The sequence below is a fragment of the Solea solea genome, chromosome 5, assembly GCF_958295425.1.
Source record: "Solea solea chromosome 5, fSolSol10.1, whole genome shotgun sequence".
Taxonomy (NCBI): Eukaryota; Metazoa; Chordata; class Actinopteri; order Pleuronectiformes; family Soleidae; genus Solea; species Solea solea.
In genome coordinates, this window is record NC_081138.1 from 21704658 (window position 1) to 21730796 (window position 26139).

General features: G+C 41.7%; 1 protein-coding gene across 7 annotated transcripts in view; it reads left to right on the plus strand.

Annotated features, from left to right (window-relative positions):
• Window positions 1-26139, plus strand: part of esrrga (estrogen-related receptor gamma a) — a 143889-nt gene that overhangs the window by 66582 nt on the left and 51168 nt on the right. For 2 of the 7 annotated variants that reach the window (XM_058629429.1, XM_058629431.1), the window contains exons 3-4: window positions 11499-11586; window positions 20751-20909. In XM_058629429.1, coding sequence (XP_058485412.1) covers window positions 11531-11586; window positions 20751-20909 — 215 coding nt within the window. In that variant the 5' untranslated portion in view covers window positions 11499-11530. Of the gene's footprint in view, window positions 1-11173; window positions 11587-20750; window positions 20910-26139 lie in introns of those variants that run through there. The other 5 variants (XM_058629435.1, XM_058629436.1, XM_058629433.1 and 2 more) reach the window with 4 other exon arrangements.

A 26139-nucleotide genomic window follows, 5' to 3' on the forward strand; every position in this document is an offset into this window, starting at 1 on the left:
ATATAAAACATGGCAGCAAGATCCACAGCGAGCAACACTCCCTGTGTGGAAAACACTGCAGTCACGCATCCAGGCTCCACAACAACGGTAATAACCGTAAAGACGCTGTAAAATAAAATATTCCATTGACGGTGGCGAGTAATAAACGCATACTTGATACTGTAGATATCATTTTGTTCAGTGAAATAAGTTTTTAATCAGCCCGGGCTCATAGAAATGTACGGTGACACACTTTCGTTTATACCGCTTTAATTTGGAGCCTGATGAAGTTTGTGATATCTGCTGTGTTAAGAGATTTATTTCAGCCCAGTTAACTGCTGTGTGTGTGTGTGTGTGTCCAGGCAAAGCTGGTGTCTACAAGCTGAAGTCTGAATGTAATTGAGTAACTCTAGTTCCAATGCATCTCCATTAACTCTCTCGATCAGTGTGAGCTCACTCTGAGCCTCTAATCCACGGCGTGTTGCTAACTCACAAGGCTGCTGCTGCTGCTCTCTGGCAGGGAGACTCTCACATTCATTGTTCAGCTGTGAGATTTATTTTTATTTTTTTGCATTTTAAATATGTTTGTTTATTTTAATCAGCAATAGAACATCAACACGAAGCTCATTAACTGTTCATTTTATTACCACTACATTGTTACAAGATGGTAAACAGCAGGGATAATGCCACGTAATTGAATTAACCAGTATGCACGTCACTGAGGGACAGCAGTAAGGAAACGTTTGCATATTTGTGTGCTTTAGTATCAGCGATGAACAATTCATCGACAGTTTTTATCGAAATCGCAACACGGCCTGCTCAAAATATCATTCTTGATCAATTCTTGTCCCGATCTATACACTTCTTATTCTACAGACTGAAGAGAACGATGTTTTTCAAATGATAATGAGCGCAATTCCTATCGAGATAAACGCAATTGGATATTTGTTCAAAATCCTTCAGCCCTATTTAGTATCACAAAACTAGTGTTTTTGACTTTTGGAAATATTTAACTAACCGTGTCATTTCCTGCACTTTCATTGTTTGGTGCTGCCACTGAAGTCGCGTTTAGTGTCACAGAATTGTCGTTTTCATTCAAATGTTAATTATACAATGGAATCCTCCTCTCACTCAGTCTCAAAGGTGGTTTGATTGTTTGTGTACCTTTGTTTATTTATTTATTTTGTATCTGTTGCTCTAATAGTGCACTCACAACTCAGCACAATTCAGTTTCACTTTGATTTAAAGGCCCTTTCGTACTTTTTGTGCTCAAACACAATTTGCCTCAAAGGGCTTTACAGTCTCTGTCCTTAGACCCTCATTGTGGACACGTGGGTCTGCAAAGTATGAATCCCTTGAACCTGAGTAAAGAGAGCTCACTGATCTTTCTTTCTTTCTTTAATTGACAAGGTTGGTCCTGTTATGTGTCAATTCAGCATTTTTGGTAAGATGTTGAAGATCCACCTGTTCATATAAAGGCTCTGGCTTTTTTTTTCTTTTATTTGTTTAAAAGAATATACAAAACGCTGATTTTAAATAAATATAAGGATAAAGAACAGAAGTTTCATCCACGGCGGTAAAGGAAATGGTCCCGTTTAAAGCCAGACGTATTCTGATGGGATACAGTAGTCTAAACATTGAGTTGTGTGTAATAGGAAATAGGCTAGGACCATATGGTACTAAGTGACTTGATTGCATTCGAAATGCCTTCACTTTCAAATAAGAACCACAGACTGACAGGTTTACTGGAGGACTTAAATAATCTTTGTGTTAAGGGGTGCGTCATATTTCTGTAGATCGTGTCCATACAGGACCATACAGGCCGCGTGTCCGTGTGTGCCTTCGGCGTGTCCTCTGTGCCCCTGCATTGTTCCCCATATTGTCTTTCTTCACAAAAAGTCATAGGCTGACAAGGTGCTGTGCGCTGTAAAAATTATGCCTTGTTTATACATATTTATTTCCCCTTGACAGTTTAATTATTTCTGGCCCCATTGGAGGAAACAACATAAAAAACTCCCCATGTTCATACAGATTATAATTAGGAATGCTGGGAAATTAAAACAGAGTTGTTTCGAAATGCTGTCATTTTTCCAGTGCCTCGTCTTGGAATTATGTCTCAATCAGCACAAGCAGAAATAATTACTTGTATACCTTCTAACTGCCAAACATTTACCAAATGGCAAAGCAATTTACAGCCATCATGGCCCGAGAAGCAATCATTGGGCCAACTATAAATTCACACGCCGACGGTTTGGAGAGCAACATCGGAAGGAAGGGATATTGTGGAGAATTAGAGAGAAAAGGTGGAGGTCTGTCTTTCAACTTCCTGTCAGTTGCTTTGTCCCTTGTTGTCTCTTCCCACTTTCTCTTTCCTCCCATTTGAACCCTTCTGTCCTCTCACCATTTTAACACACTAATGTCTTCATCGTTCAGTGTTATTTTACAATGAAACCACAGTAGAAACACAGAGACAGACACACACACACACACACACACACACACACTTCTCAAATGGAAGCAGCATGGCGATTAAGTGATTATTTCCACACACACCATTAAACACACTCATTGCAGGGCACAGACATGGAGAAAAAGCCCAGATAAAAACATCAACACAGACACTTTAACATCCGCACACACAGGCTGCGAAGTAATTACTCACACACGTCATTAGACACAGACACCGCTGAAGAAGAGTGAGTTTATGTTCTGTGTATCTTGCAGCGGGGACTAATGTGGCCCTCTTTACTCCGTGGAAGCAATAATATCACCCATCTTGTAAAACAAATGAACTCATGTTCGCCGTCTCACAGCATATGTGTAGTAGTAGAGTCAGGAGCGCCAGGCGAACGGCTAAGTTACACATTTGCTTTACGTTTGATTTTATGTTTGGAGACAGTGAGAGACGATTTCTTCCATTTTAGAAAGATCTGCTCATATATAAGGGATATCTATTGTCTGAGAACAAGCATCTACACCTCTTTGGTCACATGGCTCTGCAGTAGACATATGGCCTTTTTCCATTGCACAGTTCTAGCATGTTTTCAGGATTTTTAAGTCTTTTTTTTTAACTGGTCTACAGTCCGGCAGTGTTCGGTTTGATTCCTGTTGTCGGACGTCGCGCTCAGGACTCTTCCAGTGACTCGGCTCACGTGGAACCTCGCCAGAGCAGGTACCAAAATAAGAACCAGGTCCCAGGTAGTATCCCGAATGGAAAAGCAAAAAAAAAAAGCAGAGTCGTGTTCAAACTGTATCGTGGAAAAGCGCCAATAGATTCCATCGGATATCTGCAGTGATTGAAACATGAAACTGACTTTGAAGCCCTATTTTCTTCCTCATTTTGGCCATCTCCATGCAGACACTGCACCGTTTTACTATCATGGCATTGCACAGTTCCTGCAGTGATGTAAAGCTGCTGAGTTTTAAAGACGGACTGAAGTGAAAGATCATCATGATGCTGCCTCACGAAGTTGTGACAGTTGTGCTGTCAAACTTTACTCCCTTGTAGGGCTGCAACGGTTCATTCGTTGATAATTGATTACTTAATGAATGGCCAACTATTTTGATTTGGTTTGAGACAGCTGTTTCAAGACGTCTCGTGTTTTACCCCCATGCTCACCCCTCATCTCTCCTCTCTCTTACCGTCTTCATTAGCAGTGAAATTATTTACGTGGCTTACACCTTTTGTCTGAATAAATTAAGTGTTGAACTTTTGGAGGGGGGGGGGAGGAGCGGGGTTTCCTTTGTTTTGGGAGGGATTCATTTGTGTGTCAGTATGCCTGTGTTCTGTGTGTTTCATTAACAGAGAGCGAGCAATGAGAGACGAATAATCCCAGAAGAATAGTCAACTCATGTTCTATTTGAGAGCAGCGTAATTAAAAGAGCCCACCTCTCCGAAGTCGCCCATTTCAATACAAAACACTGCTTTATGTAGATATGCAGGCCAGCGCACACACACACACACACACACACACACTATTGCTTTCTGCTTTCTTACCCAGAAAAAAAAACTCACTCTGTATATAATTACACCCCAGTTCTAATTTATCCCCGTGAATATATCAAAACCTGAGAATGAGACGGAGTGAGAGTGAGCGAACAGTGAGGCTTAGAGAGATCATAAGGTTAAAGAATAAACTGAAGCTTATAAAACCATTGATATTGATATTTCCTTGCTTTGTGTTCTTGGACTTGTGGTAAGAATTCGTCGAGACGTATTCAGTAGTCTGCGGGATTGTTAGAAAAACAGTTGATTGTTGAGTTTCATTATCATTATGGGATGGAGGCTCTCTGTCCTGAGCCCGTCCTACTCGTACTCATGCACAGACAGAAGCATGTGTGACCATCTCTCCATCCATGAAAGATTTCCCCCATACTGACACAGGTTTTATTGCATTTATTGTCTTGTTGTCATTTTAAAGTGGACAGTTGAGGAGGAAGTCATTAGTCTATCCGTCTCTCTGTCCATCCGTCCATTGGTCTCTATCACCACAGCACCGTTCCCATGTTCTCACTTGTGCCCGTTTCAAACGTTCTCAGTCTCTCTCTTTCTTTGATGTGTAGGATGTTTTACTCGTACACACTCACACGTTCCCGTATTTTCTAGGGGGGGGGGGTATGGGTGTGTGTGAATGAAAGTTGTGTACCCCCCCCCGATACACTCCCAGTTTCAACATTGACATCTATCATGTCTGCCCTGCCCATCCGCGTTTGATGAGGTCACACCTCGGTCCAGTCCAAGGCCTGCCCCTTTTGCCTGTCCCTGCTTGATGAGGTCACACCTGCTGAGCTGTGGTCCAGCCAACCTTCACTCTGACCACTGACAGGATGACAACCACAAGTGAACAAGTGTGTGGGGGCGAGAGCGCGTGTCTTCGGGATTCTTATGTGAACAAAACCTTTTCATCTTATTTGGTATTCAACTCGGACAGTGGCACAGAGGTTACAGCTGGCGCCTCCCAGCAAGAGCGCTCTTCAAAAATGCTTCTTTATTAATGTTTTAATATTATGTTTTCTTGTCATATGTCAGCTTATTGTTATTGTTTCATTTGTTTAGGGGCTCCACGTGTCTCCGACTGGTGTTGTTGTTGGTTTTTATGTACTTTTACATATGTTGCCCTTTCTGCTGTGATAGGGGTTCAAATAGTGTCTTACTCGTGTTCTTTGTTGGTTTTATACACTTTCTGTCCTGGCTCGACACAAAGTGTGTGACCCTACACGTGTGTACACCTGTGTGTGGGTTTTCTCTGGGTATTCCAGCTTCCCTTCGCTGTCTAAAGACGTGCAGATTGAGGTCAGTTTAATTGGAGACTCCAAATGAACTGTTAATGTGAGGTTGCCGTTTTCAGACATGGACTCTGGGAGGTTGTGTCCAGGCATTTTGCGACGTTTGCCTTAACATGCGAGGAATGCAGCAGGAGATTTATTTAAATGTGTTCACAACAGCAGGGACATGCAGGAGAGAGGGCCACTGACTGCCGGGGCAATTGTCCATTCACTCCCTGTGAGTTATGTGGAACTTCACCTGCTGTGTTCTCACATAATCTCACTAGGACTTGTGGACATTTGCATTGTCACGTGGAGCCCCTCCGAACAATGTCAGGGAAATGGCTTGATTTCTTTGCTCAGGTCTGAAAGCAGCTTATTGGCATTGTTATAAGATGGTGAAATGTCAAGGATCTCTTGTCCGGTGTCAACTGGGATTGGCGCGTGCTTCCACCACGACCCTCAAAGGATAAAGTCCAATAAGCAAGATTTACCCACCACTATTTGTCGCACTTGGGCACACGTGACGGACCAGAACATAAGCAGTCTTGACAGCTGACACCAGTAAGATACCATGCTACCGTACCAAGTTACTTACAAGTCCAGGAAGAGACTATCTCCAATTTCAGAGATTGTAATTTCAGAAATCCCAGACCAATTTTAACCCTGATCATGTCTTTATACAGTATTCTTATTCTTCTTATTAGGAATAGTACCAACATAACCAGAACCCAACTGTTCCTTTTTTTTTAACCCTTCCATTGGGGTACCAAAATAATCATACAGTATGGGTGGAGCTAAATCCATGACAGTCAGTTGATCGGGCGACAGATAAGCGGCACTCCCTTAGAACCAGGTTTTCTTCAACCCCTGCAGTCTATTCTCATACATCTTGTTGAGACACAAACCAAAGCAGGAAAAAAATGAGCTGCTCATTTGTTCTTCGTCGCCTATTGTTGGTCACTACGTATCTCGCTTACACGACCATCAAGCAAAGCTACTGCAAGCCTGACCGAGGGCGTTACCGTTCCAAACCGTACTGTACTGTACCAAACTGAACTAAATTCTCCTAAAAGAAACACATTTACCTGTAACTCTAATGGGGATATAAAATGGCATGCACTGTACACATGTGGTGCTTGTGCACAAGTCTAAATGAGTCCATAATGAACAATGAAATGGTACAATTTTTTTATAGGAGGCTAATGATTTATTTTTGTCAATGCTAAGGTCACCTTCTCCATAAAACTCTTTCGCACTCTCTTTATTTTTTTTCTGTCAATGAATTATTTCAAGCTGTGAATCCCATCTGACCTTTGTGTGGAATAACAGGGCTGTCACATGTCACTCCGGTCTAAAGAAAACACATCATACATCCGGCAGGATTAAAGTATCTGATTGTGTGTGTGTCATGTCTGATGTCTGCCTAGTTAACTTATATTTAAATGTGATATTTACTTTACCCTATAAGACGTTAACTCTGGTGAACCCGGACACATTTCTTCACAGAAACACAGTGGAAGAAAGTTTGTGTGTGTGTGTGTGTGTGTGTGTGTGTGTGTGTGTGTGTGTGTGTGTGTGTGTGTGTGTGTGTGTGTACCCCCTACTTTAAAGGTTACCCAGACACACTTTTGGTGACAGGCTCCAGAAAGCCCCCTAAACCCAGTAGCTTTTAACAGCAGCTGGTGCTCTTTCCTTGGCCTTGATCACCATCACAACCCGTTGCCTCCCTGGAGGTGCTTGCCTGGACGGAGACACGTGTACAAAAACACATTCAAGTGTAATAACAGCATCTGAAAAAATACCAATATTTGATTTTTACCACTTTGTTATAACTAGTATGTGCAAGTTTAATAGAAGTGTGTGTGTTCTTTTTTTTTACTTTCCACTCAAGGTGTCTAAGATGCTTAAGATGATACACAGAAAGCCTTAATTCAGCAGCAGTATGTGTTCACTTGTGTTGACTGAGCATACACATAGGAGCTTAACCATGTGTGCACTTTATACAATCATCTCTGTTGTGTGTTTGCAAGGACTAAATGTTCTCGCAGTGAATGTAGAGTATAGGGAAACCTGTTTAAAGTATTTTCAGTTAGTACTTTCTGAACTAAGAACTTAAAGTTCAGTGTAAGGTTTAGGCAGTATCCACATTTTTGGATTACCCCCCTTTTTCCATATCAGGAGTTCAACTTAGTGGGTTCTTCCTAAACCTGCGTGTGTGTGTGTGTGTGTGTGTCTTAAATAGGTTGTGAGGACCAAGTGTCATTAAAACCCATCTTTGTGGGGACAGTTTGACTGGTAAAGGGTTTTTATGGTTAAGTTAAGGGTTAAAGCAAGGCATTTAGTTGACATAAGGGAATTCATCATGTCTATCAATGTCCTCAGAAAGAGTACTGCACAAACTTGTATGTGTGTTTGTGTGTACTTCCATCTGTGGCCTCTTTCAAGTTTTTTCTGGCATAAACCAGGGTCAGTAGTTCACTTACAGAGACCAAAACCTGGTCCTTATGAGGCAAAATCTCATCTCTGAGAAATTGGTTTAAGTTTAGGGCTTGGGTTTAGGGTTTGAATTGTAATTAGGTTAAGGTTAGGGTGTTAGGCATTACCTGGTTATGGTTAAAGTGAGAAATAAAGCTTCATTTAGGCTGTCCAAGTTAATGGAAGACAAGAAGACGAGACAGAAGAATGGTTGCTCATACCTGTCAGTGTGTGTGTGTGTGCGTGCGTGCTATGTGTGTAAACATATAAAGCAGCATGCAAGATTAAATCATCATAAATTCAAAAATCATTCCAGCAATATAAAATTCATGCATGACATCCAATTACATTAAAGAAGCTAAAATCCTTACACATACACACACACACACACACAATGACTGTGGGCTGCAGTTGGCTGTGAAGTGACCAGAGTCCATAGCTCCCTCTGTTGGTCTGTAGTGAACTACAGTTTCTCCGTCTGCCCTCTGTGCTGCCAGGTTCTCTCTTCCTTTACAAAAAGCCAAGGTCACTGTATTCAATCATTTTTTTGTCTTCTTCTTCTTTTTCATGTTCCTCTTCCCGTCTTTTTTTAAATGTTTTCAAACATCGGTGTGAATCATTTTAGTAAAACAAAGCGATATTCATTTTTCCCATTTTTTACTATCAGTTAATCATTTCATGTAAAGTAATTATAATTAAAAATCAACATAAATGGACGTTACAAAAGTCCCATTAATCAGGAGAGGCCTCATTTGTCACTGAGAGGTCTGTGGTCAGCTCTTTGAGTTTGTAAAGGACTTGTTTAGACCAGCAGGGACATACAGTACTGTACACACACACCTGACAGACAATATAAAGTAACTCCACACACACATACATGAACCTGTGCTGTGGCTATTGAGTGATGTGACTGATCAGCGAGAGTTGCAAAGGGGAAATCCTTCTCCAGGTGTCAACTGGCTGCTGCTGCCTCCACCACCAGGGTCAAAACACTCACACCGACTCACGCAGGACACACGTGACAGTGACGTGACCACACACAGAGAGACACATTCACAGTTGATTCCTACTGTGTTGGGACACATTCATCAACACCATATAGGGAAATCCCTTGGCCTTTGCATTCAAGACGTGCGCGTCAAAGTTGGTCTGAAGGGGTCAGTGTTAACATACACACACTGACGGAGAGCCAATCAATGGTCGGGGTGAGACTGACCGGGCATGTGGGGTCACGCTGGGGGGGAAAGAGGGAGAGGGAGAGGGAGGCACGGTTTGTGTGAGGTGGAAGTGAAATAACTGTCTGTGACGTGTGTGTGGTGTACAGGAGGGGTTTCATCTTTGGTTTTTACAGACCTGTCAAAATATTATGCCTTCTTTATCAAACACTACTCATATGAAAAATGACCTTAAATTACTGCTTAAAGCACCCATTATAAATGCATGGACTCACATTTATCATATTGTCTCCATAAAGAAAGAAGGCAGAAATTACAGTTTGCTTAATTGGTGATTTCCTTCTACAAACTCTGCATACATTTCCGTTCTTTTTGTTTTACTTCTTAAAATAATACCATATATATATTTTTTCTTTGACACAAATACAATATCATTTAATAAAACAACATAAACAAACAAGGTGGGAGGGAAAAAGGAGAAGATGTATAAAAACGTGTAACATGAATCTTCCACAAACTGATTTCCTAGTTTTCAATAGTTATTACATTGAATCAGTGTCGCTGTGTCTTAAGCTTTCACCGATACAGAAAAAGCATCTTTGTGTTAGTGTGTTTGTGCGTGTGCGTGTGTGTGTGTGTGCGTGTTTGCTAGAGACACAGGTTTTGGTAAAGGATTTGTTTGCCCAGTAGTGACGGCAGCATTGATTCACACTCATCTTTGTCGATGCTTATAAGCCCCGGGATACATCATAACTGTGTGTGTGTGTGTGTGTGTGTGTGTAGCATACATGTATACATGTGTTTGGCTGCAGCCCCTATGTGTGTGTGTGTGTGTGTTTGTATTTTCAAATTTGTTTTTTTCCTATATTTTGATTTAAAAAAAATAGTTAGCTTTATTTGGAAGTACAATTTAATTGGTTTTATTGTTTTTATTCCTAATTTCAGTGTGTTTCAGTATCACAGATTCTACTGGTCATGTCAAGCCAATGTGCACATCCTATAGTGCCTGCTGTACGTATTATGTACATGTTTGTTGTCACTTTAACAGAGTTAAAAATTGTGCGTATAAATTGAGTTGGTCGATGTAGGAAAGTGTGAGAGAGGAACAACTGTTTATAGTTACTGTTTAAAACACACACACACATCAAAGCAGAGATTGGTTTCAAGAAATGTTTTATTATCTGTTCGCTCCCAAAGCTGCTAATCATAACCACTCGCTTTCATCTTTCATCCCCCTTTCTACCCTTCTGATTTCCGCTCTCTCTCTCTCTCTCTCTCCTCCACACTTTCCTTCTTATCCCTCCATCCTGTGTGCAGGGGTGTCACACATGTTGAGAGAGAAAGAAAGAAACAAAAGTGCATTGTGGCAGTGCAGATCTGAGTCTCCTCCTAGGTTTTTCCCCATTTTCTTCAGACCCTTCCCTCTCTTCTCACGTCGCCTCTCCTCTTGTCTCCTCCTCCTCCTCTCCGAGGAGCACTGAACCGATTGCAGCTGGTGAAAATCCACACATTGCACATCCAGAGGCGTCCGAAATCTCGCAAAACACCGGGAATACACGCAGCGTGCGACTGTCGACGTGGCAGGGCGCGTAACAGGGGGAAAAAATGTTGTCCCAATCATTCCCAAATCGTTCCACAACAAAGGACAAGGGCTGTGGAATTGCCATAATCCTGTGTTGTACTGCTGAGCTGGGATGGGCTCTGCTCTGTGTGTGTGTGTGTGTCTGACACATTATTTAGGCTTAAGGTTTAAGGTCAAGCTCACGCGTCTTCCTTTGATCCTGTAATTCTTTGGATTTGATTAGGTCAATTTTTTTGCAGCTGCAGGCTGAGCTCATACATGTTTTTAGACGTCCCCTCAAATATTTTTTCTTTCAACTTAGAAAAGAGAAATTAGTTTAAAAGAAAAAATAAATTCCTTTCTCTGTTTTGGACTACTGTAATTTTTAGTACAGGTGAGAGTGAAGACATGTTAAGAAAGAGAGAAAGAAGGAGAAATGAGGCTTTGCCTCGCTTTAAATCTTTCGCTCACCTGTCTCCCTCCCCTCCCCTCTCTCCCTCCCTTCTCTCTTCCCCTCCAACGGTCTTTGTCTGAGCCCTCCCTCTCCACCTGCTCCTCCTTCTCTCTGCCATTGTCCCCTCCTCTTTCCCCGCCTCCGCGCGCAGCCATTGGCCCCTTGTCCACCAATCACCTGCGGAGCCGGGGCCTGTGGGACTGCATATGCAAAGTGACGCTTAATATTCATGAGCTGCTATCGGGGCTTTAAGTCGTTGATTAGGACAGCGGCGCAGCTTTCCATCCCCAACTGCCGGACTGGCTGACTGTGCGCGCGCTCATAGCCCCCTCTCCCCGGCTCTCACTCACTCACTCGCTCATACTCACTCACTCACTCACACTTTCACACACACACGCAGAGCCGAACAGTGCAGACAGCGCACACCGAGCCCGGTAATTGTGTTGCTCCCTCCAAGCGCAAGGAACGAGCGAGAGAGAAAGAGAGAGGAAGAGAGGAAGAGAAGAGAAGAGGAGAAAGAGATTAAACTTTTGTGTATATTTTTTTTAAAAAGAAAACATTTCTTTATTTTTGTTTCTTTCTGGAGGAGGTTGACCTGACAATGACCCGGTATCGTCGATGGATTTGGTAGGACACCCGCTATCCGAGTGTTTTTTAATGCACTCTGAACAAGAGTAGGTAACATTTTTTTACCTTTATCATTGTGTTCATCACTCAACTTATCATTGTAGTTGTTCGTGTGTGTGTGTGACAGAGAGTGTGTGTGTGTGTGTGTGTGTGTGTGTGTGTGCGTGCTGGTATGCAGCGGAGGTGTCCGGCACCGTGTCAAGGTTGTTTCTGCTGTCAGGTAGCACGCGCTCGCACAGTGTGTGTGCGCGCGGACACAAGCTCTCAGACTCAGGAGTGGAATTTCCTCCACCTGGGATCAAGGCATACCCACAAACACACCTGCGCGCGCGCACACACACACTCAGACACATACGTTAATAACGCACGTGCACATGCAGTGTATCCTTCACTTTTCTAATAACACAGTGTTTCACTTTGAGTCAAACTGTTGTTATGGCAAAACCAACAGACTCAGCGCAGTGTGTGTGTGTGTGTGAATACTTTGTTTTACCTCTTCAGGACCTTTCTGGCTTGACCTTGTCTGGACTAGAAGTACTCATGGTCCAAAGAGACCAAAACGTGGTCCTAATAAGGCAGAACCTCATTTCTGAGGAACTGGTTTAAAGTTCAGGGCTCAGATTTAAATTGTGATCAGGTTTAGGTAAGGGTTAGGCGTTAAGTGCTTATGCTTAAGGTTAGGTTTTTTTTTGTTTAGGCTGTCCAAACTGAATGGAAGTCAACGCAGTGTCCAAAGAAGAGCAAGCCCCACAAACCTGTGTGTGTGTGTGTGTGTTTTTTAAGTGTGTGTCCACTGGAGCAGGGAATCGGTGAGGTAACAGCGCGTTCATGGAGAGAAAAGGCCCATAAGAGAGGAGAGAGGAGGAAAAGGGGGGGACAGCCGTGCTCTTAAATGCCAGAGGAGGTAGAATTTCAGACGGACAGCTCAGCGTGTGGCCCCGCACAGGAATTAGAGACAGTTATACACACACACACACACACACAAGTGATTGCCGCTGAGCTGCTCCTTTTGCCAACGCTTTGCTCTTTTAAGTGTAGGAGTTTAAAACTGATTTGACAGCATTGTTTGTGCATGTGTGTGTGACAGGGAGAGTTCTCATGAGTGAGCTTGTATTTTATGAAAATACAACATCACAGAAAACAAAGTCTCATTTTAAAGAATGGACACATTTACGCTTAAATTAACATTACTGCATAAAACAGGGGATGAGTGTAATTCAGTAGGTGGAACATAAGAATCCACTGAATGCACTGACATTGCTGAATGTGTGTTTATTAGTTTAACAGCAAATATGCACAGAAATAAAAATCATCTGTTTTTTTTTTTTTAAATGGCTTAACAAAATTGAAATACAAATAAAAATTGGAATTCTCGACACTGAAGGACAGTGGAGGTGGAGAACTGAGAGGACGAGGGGATGATAAACGGATGTGTTTCCTAAACAGGACATCAGGGAAAATTGTGTGTGCTTTGACGCTGTCTCACCTTTTGTCTCTGTGTCTTTTACATGCACAGTCTCACCTACACACACACACACACACACACACACAGCGGAAAGGGACAGTGTTTTCAGAAAAGCCACAGAAATAATACAACTTCTCTACCATTAATGGAGCATTAATATGTGGGGAAAAAAATGTGCAAAGTTCTTTTGTGAGATCATTTGAAAATAAGTGCAAATATGTTAAAGTAAGTTTAAGGTTTTGATCAAAGCACAAAGAACAATTTTTTTTCTTGTAGAAAAACGACCTTCGTTATCGAGCCTGATGTTTCCTCACATCCTGTGACTGGGTGTCCAGAGCAAAGTCCATTTAAGATCCAGCAACACCTCAGATTTTAAACATTAACTGTGGTTTTCAATAGTGAATAAAAGAAGAGGACAGTGAGAAGTTATGACCTGGGTTTGGATCTGCACCAACCAAAAAAAAAAAAACCACACTGACCTGAATGTTTTTTAAGCTCACTTATTTTCCGAATTTTACATTCTACCGCCTCTCTGTCCGTTCTTCACACCTTCATCAGCGAATTCATTCACCCACCGATTCCAGCGTTCTCCTCTCCGCTGCTCGCCCCCCCCCCCCCCCCCCCCCCGTCCTGTGCTCTCAGACACTGCTCTTCTGCGCTAATTAAAATATTAGGGATAATGATCATACCAACAACAATAATAATAATAATAACAACAAGTGCCACTTAAGCTGTTTACATAATTGCATCCCCCCTCATGCCACCATATACATAACATTTGCATGTAATTAAGATGTATTTTCGACGGAGACCTCTCTGATTTTTAGTGGTGGTGGTTGTGGGGGGGGGGGTTTGTCAGTGGGTGTGAAGGGGTGAAGGGAAGCGGGCGGCGTGAGCTGCACAGTGAGCATCCACATGAGTCAGGCGAAGGTTTGCGTTGAGAAAGACGGAGAGAAACAAGGCAGTGGACGAGATTTCTGTCTTAATTATTGTCCAAAAAAAATTAAAAATTTCAATTTTTTTTGTCCCTGACATGGATGTGTAAATAGTGATTGTTTAAAAAAAAGAAATTCTCAGTTGCACTTTGAAATTCTGATCTGTCACACACTAAACACAGACGTGCAAGAAAAGAACACATTTGAACAAACGTGGTTTTGGTCAGCTGAATTAAAAGTCAGACGATGATCACGTTCACTCCTGGTTTCACTTGGTTCTGCAGCTTAACCTCAACCTGGAAGATTTCACAGTGATTTTTTTTTCTCTCTCTCAAATTAGATGAATCACTCGTAGGCCGACCTTTTCTGCTTACGCTCGACTATAAATACATCTTTTGCACCTTTTATTATAATAATACTACCCGAGCTTCTCGAAATGGCAGTGATAATATCTCTGTGGATTTATTTCCAATGAGAAGGAAATGTCACTCACTTGTTGACATGAACATGATTTTTTTTATTATTTTTCGGCCTTTTGCATTTTGTCAGAGTCTGAGGCCACGAGCGAGAGAAAACAGCAGCAGCAGGGAGAGAGAGAGGGAGAGGGGTAAAGTGAACTGGAGGGAGGGAGGGAGGGGCAGGTGCAGGTTGAGGGGGGGGAGGCAAAGAGAGATTGCGTAAATTAAAATCCTTTTAATCTCCTTATAAAATCATTTACTTAATTCATCTGTCAAAGCATGTCAATATGTGCCACACTGATTTGTTGGCCGTGTGTGTGTGTGTGTGTGTGTCAATTTGCATCTGTTTGTTGTCACGCATTGGTTCGTGCTTGCCCATATTTTGTGTGTGTACGTGCACGTGTGTGTGTGAGAGAGAGAAAGAGACACACACACACACGTTGGTGTCTGGCCTACGAGAGGACGCTTTTTTTCCTTTTCTTTTTTGTGTGTGTCTGTTTGCTTCCCTGTCCCTGTGGCATTTGTTGTACGCCAGTTTATTGCAAGTCCACGCACTAAGACGCACAGAAACACACACATTCCTGCATACAGCGGCCTCTCTCTCTCTCTCTCTCACTCCCTCTATCTCAGAGAGAGAGAGAGAAGGGTCCGGGCGTTCCACTGGTAATTCAGTCCCGTAAAGAGTGAGGGATGCAATGAGAGGGACCGACAGAGCAAGATGTAGGAAGGAGGGGAGTGGGGGGGGGGGGTTGCTTTTGTCTGACACCAGCACTTAGGGGTCCACTGGACACATATGTACGCATGAACGCACACACACACACACACACACACACAGCTATCAACTCAGACACTTTTTTGAAAGCATTTCCAGCAAAACAAAAAGAAAAAGTGGCCACATTATGTCAAATATGCATTTGTGCATGAATACACACACACATGCACTGACTGACACACACACGCCCCAAACACACACTTGTATGCAAAGCTGCGGACATGATGGAGCAGAGAGTCTCCATGATGCGAATTTCTCAGATTACTAATCAGTCCATCAGTGCCGTGTGTGTGTGTGTGTGTGTGTGTGTGATTAAATGCCAACACACCAACTGAAAGAAGAGAGAGTGATATTCAGTGAGAGGCAGCGCCGCTCATGTCCTCTCATCCCTCATCCCACCTTTTCTTCCGTCCACGCGCTCGCATCCATACATCACAACATCCCTCCATTTATTATGACTACAGTAGGTGTTTGCGCCGCATCAAATCATTAACGGTTTTGTGCACAATGACTGTTGGATGTGCTGCATAAGTCACACGTCCTTTTTCTTATATATCTTTATTCTCTCTGTTTAGGGCTGTAGAGTTAAAAGATTAAAATGGAATTTTAACAGGTGGTTATTAACTGCCGGCTTGATTTTAGAGAATATTCACCAATTTGTGTTTTTTAGTCATTTAAGTGTGTATTCGTTTGTTCTCTGGACAAACTATTGCGCTGCATGTGAGATTAGGAGACTGGTTACGAGTCTCGCTCTGTGTGTGTGTGTGTGTCATGTGTGTGTGTGTGTGTCATGTCGTGCTCAAGGCGTCTAATGCTACCTCTCACTCTTAATAGGAGGAGACAGCAGAGACTGGGCCACAATAGAACAGATTTAGATGGAGAGGTGCTCTGTGTGTGTGTGTGTGTGTGTGTGTGTGCGTGTGCACGCGCGGGCGGGGGCCATGAGTTAAACTGGATCGAGAGAATAATGTGCAGGTTCAAATATGAGAGGTTTTCTGTTCTTTGCACTTGTGTGTGTGTGTGTGTGTGTGCGTGTGGTGAAGGGAAAAGGGGGATAAGGAGGGGGTGAAAAAAAATGTATCAGACAAAAATGGAAAGGTACAACAGAAGGAAAGCGATGGAGACAAAGACAGAAAAGAAATGAATGACCGCGCCGCTTTGCGACTGACAGTGAAATATTCCACCTCTCATTCTCCCATCATGCTTCATGTGTGTGCCTGATGAGGAGAGGATGACAGCCCCACGGCCCTGCCCACCTCTCTCTCTCTCTATATATATATATATATATATATATATATATATATATATATATATATATATATATATATATATATATATATATATATATATGTTATTCCTTCTCTCATCGCTGTGTTCTCTAACTTTGTCTTTATGTACTTCACAAATACAGCTAAATTAGTTATTCATTTGAAATGAGTGCAGTGATGAAAGTCCTGCATAGTTACAGCACACATTATATTTTTTTTATTTACTTCTTTGCTTTATAACTGATAGTTTATTAAAGCAGATGGCAACAGCATAGCAGTTTTCTTATATCATGAGATATGGTTCTTACTTATTTTCTCTCGTTAAAAAAACAAACAACACTTACTTTCCTCAACACAATAAATGTCACATGTGGTCACAGAAACGTCTCAGACAATGTTTCAGCTTTAAAGACATGCATCAGTCACGTGGTCACACACACACACACACACACACACACACACACACACAGTGTAAAGAGAAGACTATTTCCTGTGAGGGCCCTTGTGTCTGTGTTAACAAGGAGGCTGCACTGGTGTCCACTCAAATTGTTAAAACAACAACACTGGCCAAACATTTCATTCTATAATATAGATATATAAATATTTGAGGACACGGTGCACAATAAAAAAATTAGCACTTAACGGTGTAACGTATGTTGCGCAGAATAAATGCTTTATTTAAACACTTATTAATAACCACGGGGGAGTGTGTGTGTGTTCTTATACACAGTAGACCTGTAGTTTCCTGCAGCTCAACAGAGAATTTGTTTCCTCCTTATCACTTTTTTTTTTCCCTCACCCCACACACACACACACACACACACACACACACACACACACACACACACACACACACACACACTCACACTCACACTCACACCACTCATGCCCCTCCCTCTCGGAGCTGTCACCTTTCTGCATCCGCTCAGTCCCTATTAAGGCCGACAGCCCATCTGCCGCTTGCCCCGCTAACAGCTCCCGTCGCTAACACTAATGCTAACATGCGTGCACACACACAACACGCACACACACATAAGGTGGTGTCGCAGTCACACCTGCCCTGATGTGCATCATGCAGACGCAGAAAAAGGTAGTCAGTCATTTACATTTTAAGCAACGATGTTGTCTTTAACGTCTAATCATGTAAGAAATAGTGCGTGATATCATGAGGAGGAAAAAAGTGTTTTCTTAGGGGTAGAAATGAAAGAATTTCTCTTAGTTTGTGTTGCTGTTTAGCAGAAACTGAGTGTATAAGCTCGACTTTTACTTATTTTGTATTCCTTTCTGTTCTATTGTACAGGGTTTATGAAACTATACATATTTATCAACCGTTATTTATGATTTTTATTTTGTATTTGAGTGGAAAATGTCACTCTGCCCTGATCGAGGGGTCGTAATTAAAAAGGGAAGTAGCGTCCATGTGTGTGTGTGTGTGTGTGTTTTGGCATTTGCTCTTTTTAAGGATAGGTGCATTTTTATTAGCAAGAATGGCAACTGTCTCATCAATCACTGCATCAGCATGTCACACACACACACACACACGTGCATGTGAATAGGTGCACACGCAGACACAGACACACACGCGTCCTGCGTCATGGTCCTTCTGTTCACAGATGGACCAGCAACACATGAGCGAGTCACTGAGCATCAGAGAGACACTCACGATCTCCCTACCTTTACACACACACACACACACGCACAACAGTGTGTGTGTATGCACGTGTGTGCGTGCTGTTGTCACTTACAGGTACTGACAGCAGCGTGAAATAGGAAGAATCACATAGTTTAGCACTCCTCTTCTTTATTCTCTCCATTTACTTTGTAAGCATACATAAATAGTTATGAGCGGAGCTGTTTATTTTCATGTGCTTACCCCCTCTGCTGCTCTAGGAGATTCCTCTAAATTATATGAATCAATTTATTTAAAGTGCGAGACACTATTTAATATAAATATAAGTATTTGTGTTGTATGCTTTCTCTGTTCATGTGTTTGCTGCAGTTGATGCCTTTATTTGAACACATTTATTTCAAAAAGTAATCTTCTAAAAATCACAACAATAATAATAATAATAATAATAATATAAGAAAGGAAATGAATATCCGATGACCTTGCCATAAGGTATAAAGGAATAAAACTAAAATCTCTCTGTAATCCCCGACAGTGTTAGAAATTGGGTTAATGCACATGACAGACTGAAGGGGGGTGATATCAGGAAAAATCAAAGGCCTTCATTGTTAAGTATTTTATGTCACAACTTGTGTTTGATGTTGCTGATAGAGTAAAAACAACCTCTCCGCGTGTTAATCAAGCGATCCTACACAGAGGGAGACCTCAGCGACTCCTCCAGACTCTGTTTACATACATTAACCTGTTCATGGAAAGGAAATCCGGCCCGTGACGGCACAGGTTGACCAGAGCAGTTCAGACACAGGGCAGCCGCTGCGCGTCCACGTGCCTTCACTAGAGAGGAAGAAGTCAGGAACGCAAACGTAATAAAAACACGTGCCGCGTCAGTGCCATGAATCTGGAAATGAAGTGACAGGGAAACAGGAATTGGATGGACCTCCGTTCAGTGTGATAGTGTGATACCAGGACACTCCCCAATAAAAAAACAAAAAAAAAGCACTATTAAGTGTTGCCTGTCTATATAGAAGTGTGTCACTGCAACCAAAGCCAATAAGAGTCTGAAGCAGCAGCAGCAGCAGCAGCATGATATCGATTCCTCCTATTCATCAGAGTGGAACTAAAACCTACATGGTACACGGGCTGGCCCCTCCACCCTCCAGCCTCCACCTCCCAACCTTCCACCCTTCACCTCTCACTGCTGGAGCAACTCTGAGGACAAAGAGACGGCCGACAGAGCCGTGATTGGTCTGTCTACCTGTCTGTCCACCTGACTGTCTCCTTAACACACACACACGCACAGTGAGCTGTGTGACACATGACCAACATCATCCGCTGTTTGCTGATGCACACAGTCACAGGATGAAATGAGATCAACAGAGGAAAACCCAGAAAATTATAGAAAAATAAGAGTATTTTATTTCAAATGTACTTTTAAATAAAATTCTTAATATATTTTTTTTTATTCACCCTTAAACACCAAGCGTATCGCTCTGCATCACCTTAGTCACGCGTCGGTTTGTGCTATCAGAAAAAAAAGTTGCACGTCAAAGCCAGCGCGTGGTTATTACGGTCATTTGACTCGTGCTGTTTCAGGAAGTGAATCAGCGTCTTTGTCACCAGAGAGGACAGAGTTAGAAAAACACCTGTACATAGTTTCCAATTTTTTTGGACACAGTGTTAAATAAAAAATAAACCTTTTTGTTTTTCTTCATTTTAAATTGTTAAATTATAAATAAATGCCATTTTGAAAAAGAAATGGACAAAAACACGCAAAGTCTAGACAGTTAGGTGTTCACAGGAATAATTGTCCTATGCAAAGACAACAATATAAATAGACGTGAATCAAAATGCAAAGAGCAGGGATGATTCAGGCATTTCCATGATTTTTAGCAGGATCACTTGTTCACACATCTGTATTTTCTATGTTTCTCCTGATAGTTTTGTTTATATGTCATATGTTGTATATGACAGCCAGTTTTATTACAAACGCCGCCTTCTCTTCTCCTCTTTTCCATCAACTATAGCCACTGTCCCTTTATTCTCTCTCTCTCTGACTTTCCTGTAGTTACATTTCCCTCTCTTTGTTTTGAAGTGGGCAGTTTTGATTCCGTGGCCCCGCGGTGACCTTATCACTTCAGGACGACGGTGCTTGCTTTGATTGACTGATAACAGTCCCTCCTCTGCTCGGCTGGTGCTTTTACTTTTATATTCTCTCCCTACTTTTTTTTCCCGAGACTAAATCTGGTAAAAGTGCTCTGACATTAAACGTAGCATGTCTAAATGACACTCCTGAGTAAAAGTCTGAAACTTTTTTAATGGACTGCGGGACAAATTTAGTATGAATGAGTGTGTGAGTGTGAGTGTGTGTGTGTGTGTGTGTGTGTGTGGAATCTTCAAGTTTCTTTAACTTTATTCCTGCGCCACTACGTTTATTGTAAATTGTGCTTGTATACTGTGTATTTATTGTTTTTCATTTAGCATTTACTTTGTCTTTAGAGAATTTAGATGATTTGTCTTATTTTATCTCTGGTTTTACTTCATCTCTAAAAAAGCTACTAAATTATTGTATAACATTAATGTTTCACTACCGTTACACTTGCTGTATTTTCACTGCCGTCTCTCTCTCCCTCCCCCCCTCTCTCGCTCTCTCTCTCCCGCCCTCTCCCTCTCTTCCCTCCATCTACAGAATGAACTTATCGAAGGGCCCATTGGTGAACAGCAGCAGTGAAGACAACTCCAAGTCAACTTTTGGTAAATGTGGCGCGGGCGCCTGGAGGATGCACCAGAACTACGATCCAGTGGAGGTCAACCACATGAGAGACGCACATGCCCTCTACAACCCCAGGTAAGACTCGAAAGCACCAAGACTGCAAAGACTTGTGGAGGAAAAAAAAAAAGAGAGAGAGAGAGAGATTGTAAAAAACTATGAGACTCCAGAAGCCAGTGTTTAATGTGGTCAGTGTGGAACCTGCCCGCTGTTGTGAGGGGATCTTTTCTTTTGTGTGTGTGTGTGTGTTTGAAATAAGCTGCTCTATCAGCGTCCCCATGTGCCATTATAACTAAAAACTGCAGTATTTAGATGTTTTATTATTATCAATATTTTGTTATTTGTTCATGAAAAATAACGTCACAGGTGCAGCCTTGTGTCTGCACTCACGGTGGTCAGAGACGTCGCAGACGGGGTACATATTTTAAAATGATAATTCAATAAGATCATAGATGATGAATGAATGAATAATAAGTCACGAGGAAAGATGCGGCTCCCCATACATGTAGGCACGTTAAAAAATAGATCACAAACGCTGTCTGCTGGCGAGTTGGACAGGATTTTCCACGTGAAATATGGATGTTTTTAATCCCCATAAGCGATAATATCGTTTACTGTTCCGTCGCTATTTGTTTACCTGTGGTGCTGCTTTGACTTTTCTTTGTCTTCCACTTGAGTTCCCCGTGTCGTCTGTATGCACACAACTAAAACTCTGCAGATGAAATCACGAACCAAAGCTGTTAGGGAATCAGGGAAAATAAATCCGCTGATTTCTAAACTATAATTGCATGAATTTGGTATTTAGCATAATATATAGGCTTATTTCACCAAAATGAGCGAGTGACGGCTCAGTGTTTGTATTAAATATGTATCGTCGTCTCAGGGTGTTCAGACGAGGCACTTTTACCACTGATATTAGATTCACTCATCTTTACTTCTCAGGGATCGTCTTGTTATTCTCCGTCGCGTGTGTAGTAATTAAAGCTGAATGACCTCGCCAGCTTACATGATTATCTTAATGAGGATAACTATCCTTTATTATATTACTGTCCGGCCCATTAGAACACAATATTGACCGGTGCGTTGTAAGGGTTTTTTTTTTGCAAAGTTCTGAAAATTTTGAATGTGTGTGTGTGTGTGTATGTTTGGGTGTGAGAGAGTGTGTGCGTGTGTGTGTCTGTGTCTGTGTCTGTGTGTGTGTGTGTGTGTGTGTGTGCAGACTGAAAAATCTTAGCCCAATAGGATTTCCGGGTTAGTCTGGGTCAAGCCAATTAGTGGTCTGGCAAACCATTCTCACACAGACTTTGAGCCAATCACCACAACAGCATTACTAGCACTGTGTGTGTGTGTGTGTGTGTGTGTGCGCGTGTGTGTATAGACAGGCGGGGTCCAGTTGCGACAGTGTGTCACGCCACGTCTCGAAGTCCCAAATTTTCACTTGTGAACGATTATATCCCTCACTGCCTCAATTCAAGTTTTTGTTTCCCCCAAGTGAGCGACGACTACAATTGACAGTGTAATTGTTAATCCAACTGTCTCAACTAAACAAAGCTAACAGTATTTCCTCCATTGGCACATAATACTATTATCTTAACCATCTCTGCTGAAGTTTGCCGGCTCAGAATTCTGTCTCTGCTGCTGCTGCTGCTATTTCTGCTGGAATACAGAAATGTGTTAAGATTGATGAATTTCTCATATGGAGTATTTACTGAGTATCATTTGGTGTGAATCTGGATAATGAACTGGATTCTAGCCTTGGCCAAACTTAATCTGAAGTTGCGTCGGTAAATGAAGGTTATCATTTATCCACTCACACACACACACACACATGTTTTTCATGCACCCTCACAAATAACAATAATGATGATAATAACAGTAAACTTTATTTGTATAGCATCATTTATACAAGGATTGCAGCTCAAAGTGCTTCATAATAAAAGGAGATAGAGATAAAGAATAAAGAAAAGAGATGCAAATACAGCAATAAAACACAACACAGGGTGGAATGCAAAGGAAAAGTCTAAAGTCAAGAGGTTAAAACCCCGTTTTAACTTTGAAATTAAACAAAAGACGCAAATAAAACAGTAAAATCCAAGGGGGGTGGAATGCAAAGGAAAAGTCTAAAGTCAAGAGGTTAAAACCCTGTTTTAACTTTTAAAATACTACACTTAGTATTCATATACAGTACTTGAAACCAGCCAAAAAATGGATATACGGCAGCTGGCTGCTCTCATTAATGTCTTAATTAAACTTTTAATAATTTCATATGAAAACATGAAAAACCCGGAGCCTTTTCTTTTCCCCCTCACATGCCAACTTGTGCGGGGGTTTTGAATAAATTCCTCGTTCATGTTTGGATCTGCAGCTTTCATTGGACAGCAACAATATTATTCCTCTTTTTTATTTAGGCCATCAAACCATGGGAATGTGATTAATGTCAGGCAGCCACACACACACACACACACACACACACACACACACACACACACACACACACACACACACACACAGAGCTGTTGGGAGGCCCATCTGTGTGTTAAGGCAATCTGCTTTATCATTATGATTACATTGGGTTCAGTTTACAACAAAGTGTGTGCTAGAGGTGTGTGTGTGTGTGTGTGTGTGTGGTGTGCATGCATATGTGTGTGTGTGTGTGTGTGTGGACAACGCTGATTGGATTGCAGATTTATAGAAGAGGATTACTGTGGGAGTAGAGAGAGAGAGAGAGAGAGAAAGAGGGTTTCAGACACTCACCTCTCATTAACTTCCACCCCCTTTCACCTCAACTCAACTTACTCTCACTCGTGGAAGAAACATACAAATACTGCACACACACACACATACACATCCATAGTTGAGGTACTTTGTTGATGCAGCCAGTGCTTTCCATACAGCTTCACATTGAACAACTTTGTAATTTGACTTTAAACCAGGGGCGTCAAACATACACAGGATGAATTGGTGAAAAAAAAAAAGAAAAAAAGATGCTCATTAAATGTAAAACTCTCGTTGTTTATAGGTTATTATGCTATTAGTGGGCTGCAACTAAGGATTACTTTCATAATCAATTAATCCGTCGATTATTTTCTCGATTCATCGTTTGGTCCATAAAATCAGTTTGAATGATTTCTTTGTCATATGGAGCAAAGAAACCAGAAAATATTCACCTTTAAAGAAGCTGAAAAATCCGAAAACTTGCTTTAATTCTTTAAAAACACATCGATTAATAACCGATCAATCGAGTAACTGTCTCAGCCCTAGATCAAATTTCACCATATGTGTGTAAACGAAGCTAATCAAAAAAAGATCGACTCTTAGAGTTATATAAATCAGACAAAAATCAGTAGCATGAGTAAACAACTGCATCATCCTCAAATAAAACTGTACATGTATAAAAAAAATAAGCAACTAAAACATAATGTGCGTTATAAGATATAAGTAAACACATAGGACAGAGAGCAAACAAAACTAGATTCATTCATTCTCTGTGTAGGAAAATGTGTGTATTTACTGCCAAATAACATGCTGTTAAAATCACCCACATTGACCTAAACTCATAGATTCAGAATAGTTATTAATAAAATGATTGAATATGAAACACCAAAGCAGCTCAAAAAGAGCCGGCGATGGACGGCGAGAGAGAGATGGAGACGGAGAAAGTGGGCACTCCAGCAAAACCTGATTATGACTGGATGTGAATTAGATTCCCTAACAGATGGTCCAGGAGCACGGCTGTAAGGTGCTTCAGCCAGCAGTGAGGGGGGAGGAGGAGGAGGAGGATGGACGGGGGGGGATCAGTGGAGGAGGCAGAGGGGACACAGAGTGTCAACAGCAGCTGAAGTGACAACACACACACACACACACAGATTCGGCTCAAAACTTGCTGTAGTAAAAATGTCTATGGCGCTTGTTTTTTTGTTTTTTTTGGTGTGATATATTCAGGGAGAATAAGACATGAGCTATAAATTGAATTTGTTCTGCAACATAACTGAAAGCAACGTGTAATAAATGCCAATCGTTACTTTTCAGTACTTCCTATTTCCGTGTGTTCTATTTAGGGATTATTGACAGCTTATGTGAAATGAGCAGAAGTGAAGTGAACCTTTTTTCTTTTTTTTTCTATTTCTACACATGCTTATTGTACATACTCTGCCTCTGCCTGTGCCCCCCCCCCCCATCCTCACCCTCCCTCCCTGTGACAGATAAGTGTAAATCATCACAATCCTGTAGTGACAGCCCAATTTCCCCAAATCTGATCTGCTTAAAGAATGCAGCTTTGACGCTCAACTCACTCGAGTCTCCTCTCTTCCTCTCTTTTCTCCTTCCCTCCTCGACCCTTGCTTCCCCTCGCGTTACCTTCCCTCTGTGTCACGTCTGAAAGCCCTGTCATATTTTCTGGAGTGGAAATCCTCTTTCACCATCTGCTTAATAAAATGTGTTTTTAATCCGATTTTTTTTTTTTTTTAAAAACACTTTAAAATTATTATTGTGTCCTCACAATTTCATTTGATATAGCACGTTGCCCGGGTCTATATGTCTGTGTGTGTATGTATCAGTAATCATTGCCTCTTTAGGACCTTTTTCTGGCGTAAACACTGATCTTGTCAGGACCGGTAGTCCTCGTTGAGACCAAAACCTAGTCCTGATAAGGCAGGATCTCTTTTCTGAGGAACTGGTTAAGTTAAGGACTCAGATTGGAATTGTGGTGAGGTTAAGGTTTTGGATTAGGCCTGAATTGGTTATGGTTACGGTTAAAGAAAATGCTTTGTTTAGACCAGGGGTGTCAAACTAATTTTAGCTAAGGGGGTCACATACAACGCAATTTGATCTCAAGTGGGCCACAACCAGTAAAATAATAACCTATAAACAAGTGAAACTGACAAATACAGTATATTTACTTTTTAACAAATTCACCCAGCGGGCCCGATTGGACCCTCGGGTGAGCCGGTTCTGGCCTGCAGGCCGTATGTTTGACACCCCTGGTTTAGACATATGTGGAAGCCAATGTAGAGAGGAATTGCTGCACAAAAGTGTGTGTGTGTGTGTGTGCGTGGCGGTGTTGGGTAAGTGTCTGAAAGACCCCTAATGCTTTGCGATAACACTTCTTATTCACACACACACACACACACACACACACACACACACACACACTCACCTTGATCAATGACCTTTCTTTTATAAAGGAGCCACCCTACAATTTATATCCCTCATTCCACTGCACTTCCCACCTATTTCATGAATGAATATGTGATCGGACACATTATCGGACTTATTATTATTTCAGCAAACACAATGTTTTCCTGAATAT